Source organism: Danaus plexippus, chromosome 31 (assembly GCF_018135715.1).
Source record: "Danaus plexippus chromosome 31, MEX_DaPlex, whole genome shotgun sequence".
Taxonomy (NCBI): domain Eukaryota; kingdom Metazoa; phylum Arthropoda; class Insecta; order Lepidoptera; family Nymphalidae; genus Danaus; species Danaus plexippus.
This window is the reverse complement of record NC_083558.1, coordinates 652,815-672,637: the sequence shown is the minus strand read 5'-3', so window position 1 is coordinate 672,637 and position 19,823 is coordinate 652,815. Positions and strand designations below refer to the sequence as shown.

The window sequence follows — 19,823 nt, the reverse complement described above, 5'->3', positions numbered from 1 at the left end:
TGCCTGGGTTATGGGCACGGCCGCAGGCACTGCAAAGAGGCAGAAGACCTTTGCAGCCACTGCGACGGCCCTCACCTCAGGGTCAAATGCCCCAAAAGGGTACAGGGCGAAGCCCCCACCTGCCGCAACTGCGTAACAGCGAAGAGAAACGACACGAACCACAATCCCTTCAGCCACGACTGCCATGTCAGAAATAGGTGGGACGCATTGGCTCGAGCTTCCGTAGCGTTTTGCTAAGGGCCCCGCCGGTGCAAGAAGTTACTCAGTAGTCCAGGCTAACTTGCAACGGAGCAAGCTAGCCACGGACGAATTGATGTTGGCGTCTCAGGAAAGGAAGGTAGCTATTGCGATGCTCCAGGAGCCGTATGTGGGCGAGGGGGGGAGGATAAAGTGTTACCAGGGAACACGGACGTAGCAGGCCCTGGAAAGCGGAGGAGGGGTCGTGAAGGCTGCCATCGTAGTCTGCGATGGCAAGCTGGACGTATTACAATACCCGCAACTATGCACTACCAACATGGTAGTCATAGGAGTCCGCACCAAGGCATGGACGGTGACCCTGGTATCATTTTACTTCGAGCCGGACCGGCCCATGGACGGATACCTGGAGCATCTCAAGAAAGTAGCCAGGGAGACAGGAGGTCGCAAACTGCTGGTAGGAGGAGACGTCAATGGAAAGAGTACATGGTGGGGTAGCCAAAAGGAGGACAAGCGAGGAGAGGAGTTCAGCGGCACGATCGGGGAGCTCGGGCTGAACGTGTTGAACATGGGCACAACACCCACTTTCGACACAATAAGAGGAGGAGTCAGATACTGCAGCCATGTGGACGTTACGGCCTGTTCGGCCGACCTGCTCGACCTGGTGGAAAATTGGCAAGTTTGCGAGGACCTAACCAACTCAGACCACAACGGCATTACATTTCACTTACACCTGCACAAGCCAAAAGGCATCCAGATTAAGCGCACCACAAGAAAATACAACACTAGGAAGGTGGATTGGTGTCAGTTTCGAGAGAAGCTGACCCAAACCATGTTAGAAACACACCTCACCGTACAGTCAATAGACACAGTAAATAGCCACGACCAACTCGAAGACACCGCTATTAGTTACACACAAGCAATAACACACACCTGCGAACATACGATGAGACACAAGAAAAGCACACAAACACTTAACTTGCCGTGTTGGTCTGAAGAACTCGCGACGATGAAGAAGGAGGTTGCCAAAAGGAAGAGCAGAGTCAGGAACTCCCTCATGTTCATATTCTATTATGGTTAGAAGAGAAAATGAGACCAGAGTCTATTGACCAAATTCTCTGCGCTGAGTTACCTGATCCAGACATAAATCCAGATCTCTATCAAATTATCAAGACAACCATGGTTCACGGTCCATGTGGATCTTTCAATTTAAAATTACCCTGTGTGGTTGATGGTAAGTGCACAAGAAATTACCCCAAGGAATTTTTAAAAGAAACTCAAACAGGAGATAACGGATATCACAAGTATCGTAGACGATCACCAGCAGACGGAGGAAAAACTTTCAAACTTAACGGAGTTGAAATCGACAACCGATGGATAGTGCCCGTACAATCCCGTTCTATCCCATACCTTCGGGGCTCATGTTAATGTTGAGAGTTGTAACTCTGTAAAATCCATAAAATACATATGTAATTATTTAAATAAAGGATCTGACCAAGCATCGTTTACCATGAAGGATCTCGATGAGGTGACGAATTACCAGGCGGGACGTTACATCAGTAGCTCTGAAGCAGTCTGGCGAATATTTCGTTTTCCTATTCATGATAGGTTTCCTTCGGTGATGCATCTTGCTGTACATCTTGAAAATGGTCAAAGAATTTATTTTACTGAGCAAGATGTGGTTGACAAAGTAATTAATCAAAAAAAAAAACAACACTAATGGCTTTTTTTGAGCTTTGCCAAGGTGATGACTTCGCAAAACTCTTTTGTATGTTGAAGTTCCAGCTTATTACGTATCGAAAAATAACCGCTTTGAGAGAAGAAAAAAAGGTAAGGTTGTTTCAGGTTATTTAGGAGTCAAGAAAGATCAAGTTTTAGGTAGAGTTTATACCGAGCATCCCGGAAATACTGAATGTTATCACCTGCGTCTTCTCTTACATGAGATTCGAGGTCCTACATCATTTTCTGCTTTCGAAACTGTTGATGGAGTGATTCATCCAACATTTCAAGCAGCATGTAGAGCACTTGGTCTTCTAGAAGATGATGGTAATTGGTATCGCACTCTAGATGAAGCTTGCATCTCTGATTCGCCCTACAAGATCCGTGAGCTGTTTGCCATTATGTTAGTTTTTTGTCATGTTGACGACCCACCAAAATTATGGGAGAAATATCGAGATTATTTTTCAGAAGATATTAAGAGAGAGGTAGAACGAGACGGTGGAAATGTTGAGCTGTTACCTGACGTTATTTACAACAAATGTCTCATACTACTTGAAGATATTGTTATATCAATGTCTGGAAAAACACTTCTTCGGTTCGGTCTCCACTCTCCAACCCGAGATGAAAGTTTCTACCTCAAACCCAACCCCAAACCCCACCTACGCTCAACAAGCCAGTCGCCCGGAACAGCCCATCACCCACCCCGCCATCCTAGTCGCGACCTAAAACCCCACCAACTAGTCTGCTACTTTGTTTTACATATCAATAGAAGCGTCAAGACGAGACCTTTATTTTGATACCCGTCTTGTAATTTGGCGGTCCCATTTCCCGGAGATATTTTCACCTAAGTGATTTAGGGCTGGTCGGAAATTTTTTTCCCGTGCAGTGACTTAAAAACAATTTATACCACCATGTAGAGAACGTTTTGACGACTCCGAAAACATATAGAAAGTGAGGGGCACGGAAAATTTTGGCAGTTTTTAACTATAAAACAGTAAACTCGCAGTGACAGTGACACTTTAGTGTAAATACCTCAAAAAGTAAAGCGATCACCCCCTGTTTTTATATACCATTAGATCGGGCTCGGTGAGACGCTTGTTTTGAGGTATTGACCACAATTTTTCCGTGAGATTTTCACTCCCAAAACTGAAAAAACATAAATCACCACGTGTCGAAAATAGCCTTTCCGAATTTTGAACTTTTATAGTGATAAAGACAGTTTACTTAGTATTTTAGCGTTTAGTTTTTAATTTTATCTCTAATAGTTTTTTAAATATTTTGATTTTAAGTTTCCAATAACATTAACGACTCTAGCCAACTTCAAATCTATATAAAAAGTCATTCTGTTTATTTCGCGTGGACTTATTAGAAAATAAATAAAAAAATCTTGGCCGAAATAAACAGCGAAACATCAGTGTATAATTATTCCATTGACACAGTTATGTCATCCGATGACACTACAAGTTATCCCGTAGAGTTCCTAAACTCTTTAGAGTTGTCCGGGGTGCCATCACACAAGTTGGAATTAAAAGTAGGTGTACCCGTTTTGTTAATGCGTAACCTGGATGCGCCAAGATTATGCAACGGTACTCGGTTGCGAGTTACCGAATTAGGAAGGCATATAGTGAAGGCTACAATTTTAACTGGAGAAGCCAAGGGAGACAATGTTCTTATACCGCGCATCCCAATCATACCCAACAACTTGCCATTCAATTTTAAACGCCTGCAGTTCCCATTAAAAGTCGCATTTTCAATGACGATCAACAAATCGCAGGGTCAAACCTTGAAGGTAGCAGGCCTACATTTGGGCACGCCATGTTTTTCTCACGGTCAGCTCTATGTGGCTTGCTCACGTGTTTCCAAAGCGAAGAATCTGCATGTTTATGCTGAAGGAAAAAGATCGTTAAATGTAGTTAATAGGAGCATACTGCAGTAGCTACCTATAGGCCTATGATTAGGGCTCTGCAGTGCTTAATTACCGTATTTCTTACTTATTACTAGACTAGACGGGACGAACCTGAAGTCCACGCGAACGAAGTCGCGAGCAAAAGCTAGTCTCTAATAGTTTTTTAAATATTTTGATTTTAAGTTTCCAATAACATTAACGACTCTAGCCAACTTCAAATCTATATAAAAAGTCATTCTGTTTATTTCGCGTAGACTTATTAGACATAATTATCTTCCTCATGAACCCGTCTAAAATTCAGTGCAAACTACATAATTATCAGACTACTACAATCAAAGTTATTAAGACTTTAGTGACACTCCGTTTTAATTTTAAGCAAAATACATTTTCCTCTGTAATAAATTTTCCAAGCCTCCCTCACACCTAAACCCGTCTCTAAAATCATTTTTTCCATGCCCTCTCCCATTTAAGACATTAACCACTTTCCTAGCAGGTCAAATAAAAGTCAATTTTCAATTTAATTTACGTAATTCCGTTTTTATAAAAATCTATTAAATTCCATATCTCCGCCATTTATTAACATTTTTAATTAATTCTTTCGCCATAGTTCCTTGTTTTCCAATCCCTACCTATATAGACTAATTACTGCCCTCTGAAAATTTATTTAATCCATAGCCAATATATTTAGTTAAAAAAAAAAAAAAAACCCACCAACTCGAGATAGGAGGCCGTTGAGCCTTCAAAAAGAGCATCTCCTTCAGTGATTGTACCTATGCTCCGGCTAAGGTCTCACCGGTCTCTAATAATCAGATCAGGGTGGAGTTTGACACCCAGGCACAAATCGACGACGCCCTCACTAAGCTCCGTAACAAACCAGACGCGCCAGTGACAGCCGAACCAGCTAGAAACCACAAACCCTTGATCTTGCTGAAGGCAGTCAGCTCCGACATTTCACCGGAGGATCTGGTGAGTACCCTCCTGCGCCAAAACCCGGAGCTTCACAGGTTCAACGACACCGACATCACTTTCCGCTTCAAAAGAGGCAACAATAGAAGCTCTTACTTATACAACGCCGTCCTTGTGGCTAATCCAGCTATCTAGAAATTAATAGTCAAAATGGGGAGTCTGCCTGGACTTCCAAAAGGTCCACGCGGAAGACTTCTCCCCATTCCTACAGTGCCAAAAGTGCCTTAGCTTCGAGCACGTGAAGAAACACTGCCGGACTGAAGTTACACGATGCTCTCACTGCGCATCAGACACCCATACACTAGACCAATGTCCAACCTAGGATACTCCGCACCCACCTAAGTGTTTCAACTGTACCCAACACAATGTCAGATTTAATAATAATCACCCCACCACACACAAGGCAACGTCACAGATATGCCCCATCTTACGCACAGTCAAATCCAGAACCCTGAATTCAGTCGATTATGGATATACATCAAATTAAAATTTTGCAGTGCAACCTAGACAGGTTCAAACACTCTCTTAAAGAGTTTATCACATATTTTATTAATAGCGAACACAACGTAGCCTTGGTAGCCGTACACAGGAAAGTGTATCGAGGTCGGATCCGTTGGAGGGATGGAAATCTTTCAGTTCCCTAGCGGATCCGATGGGAGGGTCAAGGCGTGCATATTGGCCAAAACCAAGACCGCATTCCTCGGGCTCTCCCAATTCTCTAGCCCCAACCTATGTGTGGTTCGGGCACTACACAGACACCGACAGATACTCATCGCCTCCGCCTACATCGAGCCCAAAACCGATGAGGCGGATAGACTACACTCACTAGAACACCTTCTCAGCAACAACTCCATAGAATGCTGAGAGGTTTCGTCTCCGAGATGAAACATTTTTTCAGTGTGATTTTGTACATGGGTTTGGTAAAGCTTCTAAAACTTTCTGATTATTGGTCGACGAATGAAATCATTGGCCAAAATTTTCCTCGATCTGTCATGTCTAGAAACAGGTTTTGAACTGCCCTTACAAATGATCCACTTTTCACAGGACGACGATAATAACAAGTCCGGCAGACTTCACCGCATTCAACAGTTACTGGATATGCTAAATGTCAATTTCAAGGAAATTTTATCCCCGGTCAAGAAATATGCATTGATGAAAGTATGCTTCCGTTTCGAGGAGGCTTGATATTTCGTCAGTATAATAAGCAAAAACGTCATAGGTACGGGATTAAACTCTTCAAACTGTGTACGCTACCTGTTTATATAGGCTGTCCCAAATTTAACGCAAGATTTGAATTTGCCGTCATTTGTGCAGTGAAGTGTTGGCAACCCTGAAAAAAAAGCAATTTGACAGCTAACAGTATAGGGTTATTAAAAATGAAGCGTTACACGATAGAACAACGTGTCTTCATTATTAAAGAATATTTCAGAAATAGTGAAAGCTTGGCGGCTGCAGTAGAAGCAGTGCGTGAGAGTGTTGCTGACAATCCAGGAACCTCAATTAGACGTCGTGGGCAAGAATTGCAAATTTCAAGAACCTCTCTACAGCGTATACTCACCAAAGATCTGTGTCTTCATGCTTACAAAATTCAATTAAAACAACAATTGAAGCCTAATGACCATGCACAGAGAAGAGAGTTCGTTGAATATAAGAATATTTTTTTATATTATTCAAGTTTGTACTAAAATATATATATCGGAAATAATTAATGGACAAATTTTTAAAAATTACAGATACAAGGACAAATTTATCACTTACTGGGAACTCTTTTACCACTACCTGATGCAGATCATCAATTTTTACAAATTTATTTTATGGGCAATTCAGATGCGGAAATTAATAATCGTTGTGCTCACAATCCAACAGTGAAGAGAACCATTGTCCAACAATTACAAATGTTTCTTCATCAGTATAACAATTTAGTAAACATGTTCAAAATAGCATTGGATCGGATGCCATCTATTAGAATTAATAAAAGAAACTTGAAAATTTAAATTTGGCGCCACTGTCACTGTCGCTGTCAATTTTGAACTAACATTCACATCACGACTTGTGTGATGTCACTTTTTTTGTTAACTCTGTGTTCTTGTCAATACGTTTTCTCTTAATAAATATAATTTGATCGCTGAAAGTAACGTTTGTTTTTGTGGATAAATCCCATAACCTAAGAGGTTATGGGCCCAGCGAACTCTGGAAATAAAAGTGAAGAAGAAATATAGACAAAGAAAAAGTTACATTGTGGCCGAGAGAATAACCTCAAAATGGATCCCACGCGGTCAATGCATTTGGAAAAATTTGATGGAAATAACTTTCGACAGTGGAAATTTCAAGTTAAGTGTGCTCTGAAAGCAAAAGGAATTGATATTTCTATACCGAAACCAGAAGGAAATAGTACGGAGTGGTTGAAAAACGATGGCATGGCGATGTTTATCATAACTTCGTCAATGGATTTAAGTCAGATCACATTAATTGAAAATTGTGAAACTGCTAAAGAAATCATGTTGAAACTTGAATCAATATATGAACAAAAGAGTGAACTATGTAAGATGTTAATCCATGAAAAATTTTATCAATATAAAATGTCTCCAAATGATAGTGTAGCTCAACACATATCAAAAGTAGAATCTCTGGCAAAACAGCTAAATGAAAATGGTTAAAAAGTCAGTGAAATGGCCATCATTACTAAAATACTTGGTACTTTACCTTCCAAGTATCGACCACTGCGGCAAGCTTGGATGTCGATGGATCCAGAACAACAAACAATCATTAACTTAACTGCTCGATTGTTAGATGAAGAAGCAAGTTTGGCATGTGAAGATGAACAACAACAAGAGACAGCTCTTCTTGTTGCCAATAAAGGATTGAAAAAACATTCAAATCAAAACAAACCTAGTAGTAGTGGTCCAAATCAAAACAAAACTAATAGCAAACATAGGTTTGAGTGCTATAATTGTGGGAAGCGTGGTCATTTTTCAAAGGAATGTCGTGCACCAAGAAAATCCAAGTACAGAAAGCCTCAGCAAGAAGGCGCAGATATGTTAGCATTTAATATAGAAAGTAATTACACAAGTAACCCAGAAGATATTTGGATATTGGATAGTGGTGCTTCCGCACATATGACCTATAGAAAGGAATTCTTTATAGAAATTTTTGAGAGCAGTCAGAAAACATTGACATTGGGAAATAAACAATCAGTGGAAGTGTCTGGTATTGGTAAAATTCTAATTCAGAGTTAATGTCTAGGGTTACGCTCATCCCCAAGTCTCCGCAACTACGGTGATGATACCCGCCGGAGGCATACCTACGGAGAACCTCCTCGGCCATGGACCCCCTGACTTACTAGATACGGAAGCAAGACAACGGATTGAAGGGTTTGAATTTCCTGAGGGTACTTCAGAAGCCGCCCGTCTCCGCGTATGCCCAGAGTTAATAATACTTGGACTATGGTGAAAAGATGTGGTCAACGAACCCTTACTACGAAATGGGTCTTTACTGTTAAGAAGAATGAAAATAATAAAGTTATTCGTTATAAAGCTCGTTTGTGTGCACGTGGTTATAATCAGATAAAAGATGTTGATTATCAAGAAATATTTTCACCAACAACTAGATATGATTCAATAAGAATTATTCTTTCTATTGCAGCTAAATATAATTTAGAAATTCAACAGTTTGATGTTAAAACTGCATTTCTCAATGGGTTTCTTGAGGAAGATATTTTTATTGAGTTTCCTAAGGGTGTATCTGTTAAGAATGATTTTGTGTTGAAATTGAATAAGTCTTTATACGGTCTTAAACAAGCATCTAGATGCTGGAACAAAAGATTTACTGATTTCCTAAAGAAATATGGTTTTATACAGTCTCAGGCTGACAATTGTGTTTATGTTGGCACTTTTGATAAAATAAAAGTATTCTTAATAATATATGTTGATGATGCCCTTGTAATATCCTCAAGTAAACAACTTATTAAAGAAATAATAGAGTACTTAAACAAAGCTTTTAAAATTAAAGAATTAAATTTAAAATATTTTGTGGGAATGGAAATTGAACGAAAAAATAACTGTATTTGTATTTATCAGAGAAATTATATAAAGGAAATTATTGATAAATTTTGTATGAGTACTGCAAATGCTGCCAGTACGCCAGCAGATGTAAATGTTATTATCACAAAGAATCTAGATGAGAATGTTGTTAACTTTCCTTATCGGGAGGCTATAGGTTGCCTGCTATTTTTGAGCTCTGTTTCTAGACCTGATATTTCCTTTTCAGTGAATGTATTAAGCCGATATGTAAACAATCCTAGTCAACAACATGTAAATGCTGTTAAACGTATAATTAGATACCTTATTAACACCATAGATTTATGTATAAAATATGGAGAAAGCAGTGATCTGATTGGATATTCAGACTCTGATTTTGCTAGTGATGTAGATACTCGTAAATCTACAACGGGTTATATTTTTAAAATGAATGGTGGACCAATAACATGGTCTAGTCAAAAACAAAAGACCGTTGCTCTCTCCACAACTGAGGCAGAATTTGTAGCAGCCTCTGAATCTGCAAAAGAAATTTTATGGTTGCAGCAAATTATGGCAGACTTGGGTGATAGTTTTAAATGTGTCACATTGTATGTAGACAATCAAAGTGCCATTAGACTTATTAATAACCCTGTCTATCATAAGCGTACAAAACACATAGATGTTAAATATAACTTTATAAGGGAAAAGGTTGAATTGGGTTTAATCAAAATTAATTATGTTTCAAGTAAAGAGCAATTAGCAGATATTTTGACAAAAGCCCTATCAACCCAAATATTTGTTTATCTGAGAGATCAGATATTTGGTTAAGTTTATATATTTTTTTTGAGAATTTTGAAATATTGTGTAAAGAATAAAGTTAAATTTTAGTGGGAGTATTAGAATTAATAAAAGAAACTTGAAAATTTAAATTTGGCGCCACTGTCACTGTCGCTGTCAATTTTGAACTAACATTCACATCACGACTTGTGTGATGTCACTTTTTTTGTTAACTCTGTGTTCTTGTCAATACGTTTTCTCTTAATAAATATAATTTGATCGCTGAAAGTAACGTTTGTTTTTTGTGGATAAATCCCATAACCTAAGACCATCTGATAGCCATAATATTATTATTCGAGCTGACAAAACACCTGCCGGTGAACACGCGAGGAGGTTCAATTCACCTACCATTGATGAAGTGGCTGTTGTCATTGTGGGAGAAAATTTACAATCTAGAGATATTGTGCTTCATCGTCGGAATAGCAATTTAAAACGTGTATCTGAAACACACAGGAGTTATGATGCACTACAATATCCTTTAATATTCTGGCAGGGGGAAGATGGATACCATTTTAATATCAAAATGGTAAATCAAGTAACAGGTAAATGAATTGAACAAGATTAAATAATATTTTTAAATTGAATTCATCTAAGTAACAATTTAAACATTTATCATTTTTGATTGCAGGTGCTGAAACCAATAAAAAAGTTAGTGCTATGAATTTCTATTCATACAGACTCATGATCCGTCAAGGTGAAGTAAGTCATATTTTGATGTGTCAACGACTTTTTCATCAGTTTGCAGTTGATATGTATGTCAAAATTGAGACTGAACGATTGACATACATCCGTTTGAACCAACGACGGCTTCGGTCAGAGGAATACATCCATCTCCGCGATGCTATAAATGCTCATGGCAATGTGAATAATGTAGGAAGAATGACAATTTTGCCAGCTACTTATATAGGAAGCCCACGCCACATGCACGAATATGCTCAGGATGCTATGTCATATGTTAGGCATTATGGCCGCCCAGACTTATTTGTTACATTCACATGTAACCCAAAATGGTCCGAAATCGAGAAGGAATTACTACGTAGCCAAACACCAGTTGATAGACATGACATAACTGCCAGAGTTTTTAAACAAAAATTAAAATCTCTCATGAATTTCTTAATAAAGCATTGTGTGTATGGCCGAGTCCGTTGTTGGATGTACTCTGCAGAATGGCAAAAGCGTGGATTGCCACATGCGCACATTTTAGTCTGGTTAGTGGACAAAATAAGGCCAAATGAGATTGATTACATAATTTTAGCTGAAATTCCAGATGAAATAGTTGACCCAAAATTGCATGCAGTAGTTACCAAACACATGATACATGGACCTTGCGGACATTTCAACTACAATTCACCCCGTATGGTCGACGGTAGGTGTTCCAAGCGATACCCAAGAGACCTGCATGCTGAAACCATAACGGGAAATGATGGATACCCATTGTATCGTCGGCGATCAGTTGCGGACAGTGGGCGATCGGTAGTTGTGAAGGTAAGAGGACAAAATGTTGATGTAGATAATCGTTGGATTGTGCCATACTCGCCAATATTGTCCAAAGCTTTTGAGACTCACATCAATGTGGAATATTGTAATTCTGTGAAGTCGATAAAGTACATATGTAAATATATTAATAAAGGTAGTGATATGGCTGTCTTCGGTGTAACCAATGCAAATGATGAAATATCACAGTGCCAGATGGGTCGCTATGTAAGTAGCAACGAAGCTATTTGGCGTATCTTTTCATTTGCGATCCATGAAAGACAACCTACAGTAGTCCATTTGGCAATCCATTTAGAAAATGGTCAAGGAGTTTATTTTAATAAATCTAACGCGGCAGACAGGGCGGCACATCCACCGTCGACAACATTAACAAGTTTCTTCACAGTCTGTCAAACTGATGATTTTGCTCGCACTTTGCTGTATGCTGACATGCCACGCTATTACACATGGAACGCATCATCGAAATCGTTTCAGCGTCGAAAACAAGGAACACCAGTTGAAGGACATCCAAATGTATTTGCTTCAGATGCTCTGGGTCGCATCTACACAGTACATCCAAATAACGATGAATGTTATTATTTGCGGTTGTTGTTGGTGAATGTTCGTGGTCCGACATCGTTTAAACAACTGAGAACAGTTAATGGACAGCTGTGTGCGACTTACCGTGAGGCATGTCAACTATTACATTTACTTGAGAACGATTCGCACTGGGATGATACGCTCAAGGATTCCGTAATATCTTCGTCGCCGCATCAAATTCGTACATTGTTTGCGATTATCATATCGACATGTTTCCCCTCGAATCCAAAAGATTTGTGGGTTAAGTATAGAGATGACATGTCTGAGGATGTTTTGCATCGTGTGCGCCGTCAAACTTTGAATCCTACACTACAAATAACTGAAGAAATTTACAATGACACATTGATCATGATAGAAGATATGTGTTTATTGATAGCAAATAAAGTATTGTCGTGTTTGGGAATGACAGCACCCAATCGTCATATGCACGATGCATTAAACCACGAGTTGCAAAGAGAACATCAGTACGACATTGAAGCATTGGCCGAAACAGTTCGTACAAATGTTCCACAATTATATCAACAACAAAGAATTGCGTACGACACTTTGATAGAAGCTGTGAACAGTGGATCTGGTGGAATTTATTTCCTTGATGCTCCCGGAGGAACCGGAAAAACGTTTTTAATTTCATTGCTTTTGGCGAGGATCAGATCGCGAAATGATGTTGCTCTAGCGTTGGCTTCATCTGGAATAGCTGCAACTCTGCTAGAAGGCGGGCGAACTGCACATTCTGCCTTGAAATTACCACTAAACATGCAAATCACCGAAACACCAATTTGCAACATCGCCAAAAATAGCGCAATGGCCAAGATCCTACAGGTATGCAGATTGATTGTTTGGGATGAATGCACAATGGCCCATAAGAGGTCACTGGAGGCACTGGACAGAACGTTGAAAGATCTTCGTGACAACCAAAATATTTTCGGTGGGGCCATGATTCTGTTGTCAGGCGATTTTCGTCAGACTCTTCCAGTTATTCCCCGATCAACTGTTGCTGATGAACTAAATGCATGCCTAAAATCATCAAATTTGTGGCAGTACGTAAAGACACTCCACTTAACAACTAACATGAGAGTATTTTTGCAACAAGATGAAACTGCAAATGTGTTTGCGAAGCAGTTGTTAGACATTGGAAATAATAAAGTTGCAGTGGACACCTCGACCGGATTCATCACATTACCTACAGATTTCTGTCACATCACAGACTCAAAAGTGGAGCTTATTCAGCGAGTTTTCCCAGATATAGCGCAAAAGTTCAATAACCATAATTGGCTCGGTGAACGAGCAATATTAGCAGCGAAAAATAAAGATGTCGAGGATCTTAATGCGACAATTCAGAATTTTCTTCCAGGACAGTTGGTTTCCTTCAAATCAGTCGACACCGTAATGAACCAGGATGACGTAATCAACTATCCCACTGAGTTCTTAAATTCACTGGAATTGCCTGGATTACCACCTCACAATTTGCAGTTAAAAGTAGGATCAGTTGTCATCATGCTGCGTAACATTAATCAACCTCGACTATGCAATGGAACAAGACTGGCTGTGAAAAGACTGATGAATAACGTCATTGAGGCGACAATCATAAAAGGAAAATACAAAGGAGAGGATGTCTTGATCCCGCGGATACCGATGATTCCAATGGACTTACCATTCGATTTTAAACGTTTACAATTTCCAGTACGTCTGGCCTTTGCGATGAGCATAAATAAATCGCAAGGACAGTCGTTAGAAGTTTGTGAAATCAACTTGGAGTTTCCCTGTTTCGCGCATGGACAATTATACGTCGCGTGTTCGCGCGTCGGAAAACCGTCTTCTTTGTTTATTTACGCACCACAAAACAAAACAAAAAATATAGTTTATGAGAAAGCTTTAAATTAATTAACAGACTGTATATTAATAGGGTGTGTCTGTGAATATCAAATTTAAACCTTATAAATAGCCAGTATTTCAGGAAAACTCTGTTTTCTAAGTAAGCAACATGATGTATCGAAAATAATAACACTGGTCTGCAATGAAATCCTCCTTTAAAAAATTATGCTATAAATATGAAGATTTTAATGCTCTGAATCTATTCCCGTTGGTCGATTTTATCTATCACGTCTACATTTTTCGATATGAATTTTTTTTAATTTCATAAATTTTGTTTTTTTTTTCAATTTTTTTTTTGTTTTTCATCATTAAATCAGTATATATATGAAGAAATGTGATCACAGATCTTGTTAAAACAGCTTATAAACTCTATTTTGGATTTTCTATTGACGAGAGAGATAAAAGTTGGCTGCCAAAAATATGTTGTAATAGTTGTTCGAGAACATTAAGAGGTTGGCTTGAAGGAAGTCACAAGTCTATGCCTTTTACAATGCCAATGATATGGAGTGAACCTTAAAATCATGAAAATGATTGTTATTTCTGCATGACATCAACACAAGGATTCTCAAAAAAAAATAAAAATAAAATTGTATTTCCGAACATCGCTTCTGTAAAGAGACCAATCCCTCGTGGTAAAGGCACTTTACCTCCAGCTCCACCAAAAGTCAACGAGATGGAAAATAAAAATTCTTCTGGTCTACAGCCTCAATCGAGTCTTCTTTCTACTGGTAGTACATCTTCATCTTCTTACACTTTATCCGGAACTTCATGTCCATCAAAAGAACCTTATTTACTTAAGCAATGTGATTTGAATGATCTTGCTAGAGACTTGGGGCTTTCAAAATCTAAGGCACAATTACTCGGATCACGATTAAAACAATGGAATTTGTTGGATAAAGATACAAGAGTTTCATATTTTCGTACAAGACAAGAAGATTTTACGTCTTATTTTTTCAAAGAAGATGATTTGGTATATTGTAATGATGCTGCAGGGCTTCTTCAAGAACTGAGTTTCCCAGAAAGTTCTGATCAATGGAGACTTTTTATTGATGCCTCTGAGATAAGCTTAAAAGCCGTTTTACTTCATAATGGTAACAAATACCCATCAGTGCCTGTTGCACATGCAACAAACATGAAGGAAAATTATGCAAATCTGGAGGTATTACTTGAAAAAATAAAATATTCTCAATACCAATGGAATGTATGTGCTGATTTAAAAGTTGTCGCTATACTTACTGGATTACAAGGAGGATACACCAAATTTTGCTGTTTTTTATGCGAATGGGACAGTCGCGCAAGAGAAAAACATTACAAAGTAAAAACTTGGCCACTAAGAAAGAGCTTGACTCCTGGGCTTAAAAATGTATCTCAAAAACCTTTAGTGCCAAGTGATAAAATTTTTCTGCCACCACTTCACATAAAGTTGGGACTGATGAAAAATTTTGTGAAAGCTATGGATAAGGAAGGTGCAGGCTTTCAATATCTCAAAACAAAATTTCCTCGAATCAGTGACGCGAAATTAAAAGAAGGGATTTTTGTAGGTCCGCAGATACTCGAGCTTATGACTGATGAAGCATTTAATTCAAAGTTAAACAAAGCAGAAAAAAGAGCTTGGGTGGCTTTTGTAAAAGTGTGTCATAATTTTCTCGGGAATACGAAGCTGAAAACTACCGACAAATCATTCGAGAGCTTCTTTCTGCTTATAAAGCTTTAGGATGCAATATGTCACTCAAAATTCATTTTTTGAATCTTTCCTGAAAATCTTGGTGCCGTATCAGATGAGCATGGTGAAAGGTTTCATCAGGATATTATGCAAATTGAAAGACGCTACAATGGGAAATGGTCAGCAGCAATGCTTGCTGATTTCTGTTGGTCGATTCGCCGAGAAACTTCAATGCAAACAATGAAAAGAAAAAAAACAACCAAATAAATTCAATCTTTTCACCATGATACGATAACTTACTGATATTTCTAGTATTTGTGACTGTAAAATTATCATTTTTCACTGTATAACTTGGACCGTAATTATTTTTCACTTTTTATCATTTTTGTTATTTTAATAATATCATTTTTGATTAAATGGACTTTATATAAAAAAATCTGTGTGCTATACTTATTTGCATGTTAAATTTCTTGTTTAGAGCACAAAATACCGTAAATTCATGCAAAAAAACAATCAGGAGAAAAAAAAAGTTTTTTTTGCAGACCAGTGTAATAAAACATCATGCTTTATTCAATAAATGCTTTTTTATTAAATACGGATTCGATTTGTTTGTTTTAAAATCATTTTATACAAAAGATTAAGTCTTTTATTTATCGATGAGGCAGTACGAAGTCTGCCGGGTCTGCTAGTAAATAATATATATTTAAATCGCGAGTGCTTAAGAATTGTATTTAATTGACTATTTATTTTTTTCAGTACCAATGTGCAAGAAAACGTGGTCCAATTTAAGGGAAGCTCATCGTAGGGCTATTAAGAAAAAAACTACCAAAAGCGGTCAAGCAGCAGTCTCAGTTAAAAAATGGCAATTCGAGGATGAAATGAATTTTCTGACACCCTTTTATAAAAAAAGAGCAACTGTATCTTCACTACTCAGAGATAGTGATGATACAGAAAGTACTGTCAATGAAGATTAGCAGTTGTCTGCTCCCGATTGCCAATCGGATATTTCAACAATAGAAGAACGTCCAACATTATCTGACTCCTCTACAAAGAAATCCAAGTTTTCAAATATAAAAAGGCCAAGAGTACTTAACGAAGACAGATCTTCTGCATCGTCATTGTTAATGAAATATATATTGAAGGAAAAAGGTGAAAACAATGAAGATGATATTGACAAATTTTTTCATGGTATAGCTGCAACGGTGAAGAAATTTAATGAATACAACAAAGCAATTATTAAATCTCAAATTTTTAATATTGTTTCGCAAATGGAACTCCGAGAACTCAATGAAAACGCCAGGACCTTGTAGAAATTATTTAACAGCGGGCTCTTCTGGATACAGTACTACAACGAACTATGATGCAGACAGGAATGCCACAGAGGTGAACATACCAGTCTTGACTGGTACTGAAAAAGATTTAGCTAATTTTTAAAAATGTGATTAGTAAGTACTTAATTAGTGACAAAATAATGTCAAATCAAGATCATACTGGTCACCAAGGTTTGGATATGAGCCCATTTCTTCAACAATGCCACTGTACACGTTTGAGAAAATAAAGTTATCATTACATTTTAATAACCATGATCTTCACAAACCTATCGGTCATCCAGAACATGACAGGCTTTATAAAATCCGCCCTGTTATCAAGCATTTCAATGAGAGAATTGCCACAGTGCCAATGAATCAAAGACTGTCTGTGGATGAACAGATGTGTTCTACTAAAATAGGGCATTTTTTAAAACAGTATCTACCTAAGTTATAATTTGAAGCCCATAAATGGGGCTTCAAATTATATGTTCTCTGTGATTTGATGGGATATGCCCACAAGTTTGAGGTACATATATTCTGGACAAGAGAATACAGAGAAACTCCCAGATGAACCAGATCTTGGTGCAACAGGAAATGTTGTAGTTCGTTTGCTTCGAGGAGTGCCAAGAAAGCAAAACCATATCATATACTTTGATAATTTTTATACCTCTTTGCCATTGGTAGTTTTTTTAGCTAAATCAGGAATACACACAGTGGGAACTGTGCAACAAAACAGGATACCAAATCATAAACTTCCAGAGAAGAAAAATTTCATGAAAAAATCTGTGCCCAGAGGTAGTTTTGAGGAAAGAGTGTCTGTGCATGATGGTATAGATTTGAGTTGTGTGCCTTGGACAGATAATAAGATAGTAACCCTGTTATCTTCTTATGCTGGAGCATTGCCTGTAACTACAGTCAATAGATTTGACAGGATAACAAAAGGAAAAATTGATATTACCTGCCAGTTTATTGTCCAAGAGTACAATAAACATATGGGAGGAGTGGATCTAATGGATAGCTTTTTGGGCAGAAATCATATACAAATGAGGTCTAAAAAGTGGTATTTGCGTATTTTTTTTTTCATCTATTTGATCTAGTTATTATAAACTCTTGGATTCTTTAGAAAAACAAATGCTCAAGAAAGAGGTGAACCTAAAAAAAGACTGCTTACAATGGGCCAATTCAGGAATGAATTGGCCTTTGTGCTATGCAACAGAGGAACCACCAAAGAAGCTAAAAGAGGGCGTCCGAGTTCAAGTGTACTAGAAAAAGAAATACAGTCAAAAAAAAGAAAAGGTTCTCCAGCTCCACCACCTCCAAAAGACATCAGAAAAGATGGTGCTGAACATTGGCCAAAAGTAGATGGGGCACTCCGGTGCAAATTTCCAAAATGTAAAGGCTATTCCACAATTTCGTGTAGTAAATGTGGAGTCAATTTGTGCTTAAATAAAAATAATAATTGTTTTTTAAATTATCATAAAGAATAAAGAAGATTGAGTAAACAATATTTTTTTATTTATTTAGTACTGAGATAAATATGTGACACTGCATGATGATGTAAATTTCCATCATATTGTTTTTTGTATAATACATATTTTTATTTACACTAGGATTTTTTTTAATATTTTTCCTTTAAGCTAGAGCATTAATTACATCACACTGATTTATTTTTAAAAAATAGACAAAATCATGCAAAGAAAGGTTAATAGGTTATCTGTACGTCAGTGCGAACCAATAATGATTCCAATTGTCTTTCAGAATAAGAATATTCAGATGGAATGTGACACTGGTAGAGCAATATCTTAATATATATAAATCTCGTGTCACAATGTTTGTCCTCAATGGACTCCTAAACCACTTAACCGATTATAATAAAATTCGCACACCATGTGCAGTTCGATCCAACTTGAGAGATAGGATAGTTTAAATCTCAAATTATAGTCGCAATTTTAATTTATTGCTAATTATTGTCTATTATTATTTGACAGTCACAATTATCTGTTAACTCCAAATGATTCTAACAGATGTCGATACCTTTCGACTGGGTTGAGTAAGTAATCAATTGATGACGCTGCTATGGTAAATCTACGAACGTGTCATATAAGCTACATTTTAACAGCATAATTACCACGTGTTGTTGACGCTATAAAATTAATTAAATTTATTTTGTAGTGAACGAAATACCGTATAATTCAATTATTTCCACTTTTTAAATGTTTGGTGTTAGCATAGCCTGCCACGTGTTAAATTATTGTTTTCAGTCAAATGCCACCGAAAAAATCTAACCTAAATAACGCGAGCAACAAAGGGTCACGACGCAAACGTGTTGAAAGAGCTCAGCAATTACCAGAACAAATCGAAACAAGAAATGCAGCTCAAAGAATCAGGACTGCAGAAAGTCGTGCACAAGAATCTCAAGAACAGCGTGACGAACGTCTGCAACAGAATATTACGAGAACAAGAGCGGCACGAGAACGAAACATAGCTACAGTACGAGTACTAGATCGACAAAGGCAACGGATCAGCCGCTCATTAACACGTGCATCATTCATTCGGCTTGCCTTTGAATATGCACCAGATATTAACTACTCAGCGCATTCAAAAATTGCTATCGGTGGAATGGATAAAGTATGTCAATATTGTCAGGCATTGAAATTTCGGAATGAAGCAGCCGGCATGTGCTGCGCATCAGGAAAAGTTGTGCTGTTACCTGTACCCGCTCCGCCGGAGCCTTTATTATACCTTCTTACTGGCAATTCAGATGATTCCAAATTATTTTTGCGTAAGATACGCAAATTTCATTCTTGCTTCCAAATGACGTCATTTGGGGCAACTAAAATTTGCGATCGTGCATCCGATGGACGTAATTTTGAAACTACATTCAAAATTCAAGGCCAGGTGTACCATAAAATCGGATCACTGATGCCAATGCCTGATAACAATCCGAAATTTCTTCAAATTTATTTTATGGGCGATTGTGAAGAGCGCGTGACGACTCGGTGCCTGTATAATTTTATTGAACAAGCAGAGGAAAGAGCAATTGTGATATTATTGGAAAATTTTTTAGAAGATCACAATCAACTAATTCAATTGATCAAAAGAGTTTCGCCACGACTGCAAAATGACAATTATCAAATCGTCATAAAAGCCGACAAAGTACCATTAGGTGAACATGCTGGTAGATTCAACGCTCCAACTGTTGATGAGGTTGCTGTTATCATGGGTGATGATCCAGTTGACAAAAGATCTATAAAAATTACACGGCG

General features: G+C 37.9%; 1 protein-coding gene across 1 annotated transcript; it reads left to right on the top strand.

Moving 5' to 3' along the window:
• Window positions 1-10,162: 10,162 nt before the first annotated feature.
• Window positions 10,163-19,042, top strand: LOC133319860 (uncharacterized). Its single transcript, XM_061525733.1, has 5 exons — window positions 10,163-10,181; window positions 10,268-10,333; window positions 10,907-13,439; window positions 17,681-17,915; window positions 18,866-19,042. The coding sequence occupies exons 1-5, from the start codon at window positions 10,163-10,165 to the stop codon at window positions 19,040-19,042; spliced, it is 3,030 nt and encodes a 1,009-aa protein (XP_061381717.1).
• The last annotated feature ends 781 nt before the right edge of the window (window positions 19,043-19,823 follow it).